This window comes from Belonocnema kinseyi, chromosome 5, assembly GCF_010883055.1.
Source record: "Belonocnema kinseyi isolate 2016_QV_RU_SX_M_011 chromosome 5, B_treatae_v1, whole genome shotgun sequence".
Lineage (NCBI taxonomy): Eukaryota > Metazoa > Arthropoda > Insecta > Hymenoptera > Cynipidae > Belonocnema > Belonocnema kinseyi.
The window spans coordinates 81,805,676-81,812,739 of NC_046661.1; the positions used below are offsets into that span (position 1 = coordinate 81,805,676).

General features: G+C 24.5%; 1 protein-coding gene across 1 annotated transcript in view; it reads left to right on the forward strand.

Annotated features, from left to right (window-relative positions):
- Positions 1 to 7,064, forward strand: part of LOC117173744 (eukaryotic translation initiation factor 5B) — a 481,426-nt gene that overhangs the window by 21,449 nt on the left and 452,913 nt on the right. The window contains exons 5-6 of the mRNA XM_033362384.1: positions 4,049 to 4,217; positions 5,871 to 6,386. Of these exons, the coding sequence (XP_033218275.1) occupies positions 4,049 to 4,217; positions 5,871 to 6,386 (685 nt within the window). The remainder of the gene's footprint in view (positions 1 to 4,048; positions 4,218 to 5,870; positions 6,387 to 7,064) is intronic.

The following is a 7,064-nucleotide window of genomic DNA, read 5'->3' on the forward strand; positions in this document are numbered from 1 at the left end:
TAAAGAAATAGTTAAAATTTCAACAAAAAAATAGAATTTTCAGCCAAAAAGTATGACTTTTTAACAAAATAAATTAATTTTCAACCAAACAGTTGCATTTTTTTCTAAGAAAGATAGAATTACTCTTAAAACAGATGAATTTTAAATTAAATTTTCTTTTAAATGTTTGAATTTTCATACAAAAAATATTTCAGTTCTCTTTTTAATACCAAAAGATTTAATTTAAATAAAAAGCAAATTTTTAAGAAAACAATAGAATTTTCAACTAAATAGTTGCATTTTTATCCAAGAAAGATGTAATTTCTGCTAAAGCAGGTGAATTTCAAAAAAAAAAAAACTTAAAAAAATAGTTAAATTTTCATCGAAAGAAAATTCCAGTTTACTTTTCAACTTCAAAATAAGAATTGTAAACAATAACTTAATTTTCTGCTGAATAGTCAAATTTTTAACCAAAAAGAATGACTTTTTAACAAGATTGTTAAATTTTTAACCAAATAGTTGCATTTTTGTGCAATGTTTTTCAATTATTCTATTATTTAGCTTACAATGTGTAATTCAAAATTTATTTACTTTAAAAATTTTCCATTAAAAATTTTTAATTCTAAGCTTACATTTAATTTAAAGAAGTTTTAAATGCTTTCTCAAAGACTTGAACAAATAAAAAATAAAAGCCTTTGGTGTTGAAAAGTTTGGATAAAAAAATATTTTTATTTAATAAATAAATTTTTTTCAATTTATCTGTACTTTAAATAATAAAAAGTGAACAAAAACGATTCGACAAAACGATTTTAAACCAGTTCAAAATTTAAGAATTTTTAGTTTTTAACGTGAAAACTTAAATGGTTTAAATTTGAAAGTCTTAGTAATTAAGAAAATGTAAACTCGTGACTGAAAGTTTATAAACTATTTTCGACTTAAAAATATTCTTATAATAATATATTCTTCATTGAAGGATTTTATTAAATTAAAAATATCGTTTCAGTCTAAAATATTCAATTTTTAACCCATTCAATTTGAAATTTTTAATTAAGAAAAGAAGATTAATTATTGAATATTTAGCAATATTTGATTTCTTGTTTAACACAAGTAAATTGAAATCAAATATTTAAAAGTAAAGAATCTTTAACTGAATTATTTGACCGAGAAAACCTGGAATCGTTAAAATTTCGAAGAGCCTTTAAACTTTGAAAGTTACAATTTTAATTTTTGTATTTGAAAAATGATTAATTTATTAGTGAAATTTTTAATTTTTGATGTATAATTTATAAATTAAAATTTGTAGAATTTTTTTTAGTAATTTTAAGAGATATTTAGGAGTTTTGAAGAGATTAAAAATTATCATGCAAATTTTAGAAAGTTTTCTTAAAATCTTCTAGAATCTTTTTTGAAAATTTTGTTTAAATCTTTGACAAACTTTTTAAATATTCTCTTAAAATAATTTTTCAAAATGAAAAGTTACTTTTAATTTTCCTAGGAATCTTAAGAAAATGTTTTTATTCTTTTGAAGCCTTTCACAATTGTTGAAAAGAATCTAATTTTTTTGTTTAAAATCAGCGAAAATCTACATTTTGTTTTATATTAGGCTATCATTTCAAGTTTTACATTAAGTTTGGATCTTTTAAAAACTTCTACATATCTCTTAAAATTACTTATATTTCGCCTACAAATAATAAATGTTTAACTGTTATGTATACATCCAAATTGTAAAGAAATTCTCTAAAATTTGTAGGATTTTCTGAAAATTGTAGAAAAAATGCAATTTATTTTGACAGATATTTCAAAGTTCTAAAAAAATTTCCAAAATAGTTTTAAATTAAAACAAATTTAAAACAACTTCTATATTTCTCAAGAATTAAAAAAAAATCTGAAGCTTTACAAGGATGTTTAAACTATCTAAAAAGAAAATAATTGAATTTCTAATTTAAGAAGTGTTCAGTTAAAAATTGGTCAATTTTTAAATATTTGATGTTTCTAGCTTAAAATTCCTTAAAATTATATAATTTTGACAATTTTAATGTTCAGTTTTTATTATCTCAAGCGGAAAGTTTTTTAGTTAAAGTGTTCCATTTTTTAAATTTCATTGTCCTGGAAAAATGTTTGCGAACCGGGAAATGACCGAGCAACAATTTCATTGATTAAAACGGCCACCCTGATTTAAAAAAAAAAACAATTGCATTTTTATTCAAATGAGATGCAATATTTATACTGAAAAGGATGAACGTTCAAATCAAAAAGAAAAATTTTCAGAAAAAATAGTTTTGATCGAAAAAAGATTTCAGTTAATTTATTAGCAACGAAATATGAATTTTAAACAAAAGGTTAATGTTCTACGAAGAGAGCTGAATATTTAACACAAAAAGAGGAATTTTTAACAAAACAATTGAATTTGCAACCCAAAAGGACTTCTTTTCAGGAAAATCGTTAAATTTTCAACCAAATAATAAAATTTATAACTAAAAAAATAATCTTCAGTCGAAAATACATTTTTTTTTGCAGAAAACTAATTTTTTTATTTGAAGATTTAACTATTCTATTTTTCGTTGAAAACTGATCTTTTTTTAGTTGAACATTCAACTATTTGATTGAAAATTCATATATTTCGTTGAATGTTCATGCTTTTTGGTAAGCAATTAATCTTTTAATTTGAAATTTCATATTTTTGGATAAATGTAACTGTCTTTTATCTTGAATAAAAAAATTTTGTTGTTGAAATATTAACTAATACATTTTTGGTTGAGAATTAATATTTTTAGTTTGAAAATTCAACTATACTGGGGTTTGTTAAAAATTCCGCTTCTGTTGAAAAATTTGTTTTTAACTGAAAATTTAACTATTCTATTTTTGGTTGAATATTGAGCATTTTTTAGATAAAAAATTCAACTTTTCAGTTTGAAATTTATGTACTTTGTTGAAAATTTGTCTCATTTCGTAGAAAATTTATCTATGTTTGAAAATTGAACTTTTTGGTTAAAAATTGAAATTTTTGGTTGAAAATTCAACGGTTTGATTTTAAATTGTCATTTTTGTTGAAAATTTTGCGCTTTGGCTTGAAAATTCAATTATTTGGTAGAAATTCAGTTGCTCTGTAGAAAATTATTTTTTTTTTTAATTGGGAAATAATTTTAAAAAATTAATTTTTAACTATTCTATTTTTGGTGAAAAATTATTGTTTTTTTTTTTTAGTTTAAAAATGTAACTTTTTGGTTGAAAATTTATTAAAATTGTTGAACATTTTTCTTATTTGGTAGAAAATTAATCTTTTGTGTTAAATATTTAACTATTTAAAAAATTCTTTTTTTGTTGTTAAAAATGATTCTTTTAGGTTTAAAATGCATATTTTTGGTCGAAAATTTAAATATTCCAGTTAAAGATTCATTATTTGATTTGAAAATGTATATTTTTGGTTAAAAATTGAATAACTTCGTTGGATATTCGTTTGTTTTGGTCTAACATTAATTATTTTAACTGAAAATTAAATTTTTTTGTTAAAAATGGATTTTTTAGTTTAAAATTTAATTAGTTAAATTAATTAAAAAAGTTCAATCAGTTTTAAAATTAAATTAAACATTTTTATTTCAAATTTATAAATAATGTTTTTAAATGAAAATTTAATTAATACATTTTTGTTTAAACTTGAACTTTTTAGTTTAAAAATTCGATTTTTAATTGGAAATCTATGTAAATTGTTTAAAAGTTCTCTTTTCTGTGTAGAAAATTCTTGTTGTTAGAAAATTCATTTTTTTGGTGTGGAAAATTTAATTATTTCAGTTAATGATTCATCATTTTAGTTGAAAATTCATCTTCTTTATTTAAAATTCAACTATTCCAGTTTTAAATATTCCATTTGGTTGAAAGTTGATATTTTGTATTAAAGAATGATCTTTTCTATTTGAAAATTCATGTATTTTGTTAGAAAGTCGTCTTTTTCAGCAACAATATATAAATTTTAAATGAAAGGTTAATGTTCTAGGAAAATAGTTGAATATTTAACACACTGTTTCTGAAGTAGTTTACAAGTTTAAATCTTAATTAATTTCCTTAATTCTAGGAGGCGGTTAAAAAAGGAGACGAACCGAAGACCGAAAAACCTGAAAACGAAGCCAAGGTAGAAAAGGCAGCAGAAAAGGCTGCTGATAAAATCCCAGAAGATGATGCTGAAGAAGGTGAAAGTGGCACGAAGAAAAAGAAAGGCGCCAAGGAAGATCCGAAGGATAAAGGCAAGTCAAACTTCTGGCTCCTTTCTGTTTATTTATTAAAAATATTACGATTATCTGAACTTGTCAATTTTTTAAATGAAAAATTCCAAATAAGTTATTTTATTTCATGATTAAATTTATTTCTGAATTTTTTTTCTAAACATTATTGGTAAAAGATGAAATTTTAATAATTGTACAGGTAAAAAAATGTCGGCGCTAGCAAAAAAATAATTAAATGTACCGACTAAGATTTCTGGGCAAATTTTTTGTATGGTTTTAGTTTCATTTTGAAAGACTTAATTTAAGTTTTGAAGATTTTCAAATATGTCAAAAAAAAAAAAAGAATCTGCAAGATTGTGAAGCAACTTTTTTTTTCATTTTGCAGAATTTTAAAAAGTGTTGGGGAAACTTGGAATTATTTCAAAAGATATTAGCGACTATACCGATTTTAAGATTTTTCGGGAAATTCGAAATGATTTTGGTTTTATTTTAAAAGATTTAATCTAAGTTTTGAAGAATTTCAAATATGTCAAAAAAGAATCAGCAAGATTGTGAAGCATTTTTTGTTTTGCAGAATTTTAAAAAGTTTTGGTAAAACCTGGAATTATTTCAAACGATATTTAGAAGTTTGAAGAAGGTTCAAAAAATTTAAATCTTGAGAATATTGCAATTAATTTAAAACAAAATTTAGATTTTTCAATATTTCGAAAGAAAAAGAATCCTTTTAAGAATTCTGAAAGGTTTCAAGAGAATGGACAATTTTCTGAAAATGCCTCGAAAAATTTCAACTTATTTTTTATTTATGAAAATTAATATTACGAGAATATTTTCAAATTAATTCCAGAAGATTTTAAATATAAAGTTTGCAATTTTGCAAACTAACAAAGTTTTGGGAAAAATTCGAATATTGTAATATTAAGAAATATTTAGAAACTAAAATGATTCCAAAAAATGTTAAAGCAGTAACGAATTCAATGTTTTTTTTAATGTAGATTTTTGTGAATTATGAAAAAGGAGCTTTTTAAGAATTTTTTTGTAGTTTTAAATAATAAACAAAAAAATAACTGAATTTTGAACTAGAAAAGATAATTTTTTAAGCAAAAATGGAATGGTTAAATTTTCATGTAAACAAATTAATTTTCCACACAAAAAAAAAAGAAAAAAGGAAAACAACAAAGAAATTTTCAAACGAAGTGATGATTTTTTAAACTCAAATAATGAATCTCTAACTGGAATAGATAAATTCTAAACTACATTTTCAATTAAAATGATTAATATTTGACTCGAATAATTTAACTTTTAACCAAAAAGATGAATTTTCAAATGAGATTAGTTTTTAAACAAGAAGATTAATTTACTATCAAAAAATAGGATTTTCAAAAAAAAAAAAAAAAAAATACATGAATATTATTTTGTCTCCGAGAGATTCTGCAACTTCAAGTGTAGAACCTGCCTGATTTGAAATGGATTCGATCCGGGAATTGTCAGGCAAATAAACCGAGAAAAAAAATGATTAATTTGAAATTTGTATTTTTATCTAAAAGTTAGTTTTCTCCTCAAATGGAAAAACTACACTCCGCCATAGCGCGCGAATGATGCCACAGTATTATTATAATCGATCTTGGAATCAGTTTTTGAATACCTTGTTTGTTTTTTTTTTTTTTTAATTTTCAGCAAAGGGACCTAGCAAAAAGGCAATTCAGTTGATGCAGGAAGCGTTGAAACTGGCAAAGGAGGAGGAAGAGCGATTGCAGCGTGAGGAGGAGGAGAGAATTCGGCTTGAGGAAGAGCGAGAGGATGCTCGTTTGTTGGCAATTAAGCTTGAGCAAGAAAAAAAAGACAAGAAGAAATTGAAGGAAAAGCAGAGAAAAGAGAGGCTGAAGGCGGAAGGAAAATTGTTGACGCCAAAGCAAAAGCAGGCACAGCTTCGGGCACAGATGACACTTGAAAATCTCAAAGCAAGTGGCTTGTTGCCCGATCCGGTGGAGAAGAAGCCGAGACCGGGCACCCGGATAAAGCCGGCGAAGATGAAATCGCAGACGAGTACGGAGGAGAAAGATGAGAAAAAGGAGGATCGGACGACTGAGGTCCAGGTTGAAATTGTAGATAAGCAGCAGAAGGTCGAGGAAGAGAAGGAGGATGAAGTCAAGGATTCCTGGGATGCGGAGTCGAGCGATGAACCAGAAGAAGGTGAGAGTAAAGAAATTTAATCTGGAATCTTGAATATTATTTAATTTTCAATTTTTATATTATATTTTTCATCCATTTCTTCTTCTTTTTCTTTTGTTTGCCAATTATTAAAAAGCGCATGGCGCCATTTTCGATTAATTCTCGAACCATCTCGAAATAACTCGAAACAATTTGAAACTATTGGAAATGGTGTTCTACCGTTTCGCCACCTGGTGTCGAAAACTGGAACTCGAAAGAGTAGGTACAATTTCAAAGATGTGAATTAATTTTTGCATAAAAGTGTTTTTACGATAGTTTTGTGAAGTATAAAACCATGACTAAATAATAAAAACAAATCTTGCAGACTATTCATCTTTTTTGCTTGAAAATTGAAAAATTTAGTAACGGATTTAACTATGTGTTAAAAAATTGAATGGTTTTGTAAAAAAATAGTTTTATTTATTTTTTTTTTTATTGAAAATAAGTTCTCAGTAAAAATTTAAAGTCTCTATTTTCTTCCGGTTTACAACAAATTACAACTTTTTTGTTTGTCTTATTTAATATTTTGTTCATCACCCATTTGCCACCTATTTTAGAAAAAAATGTCACCTATTCACTTTTTTTTGACGACAATAGCTACTGTGATGACTGTCATTGTTTCTTCTTTTTTTTTTGCCAATTATTAAAAAGCGCATGGCG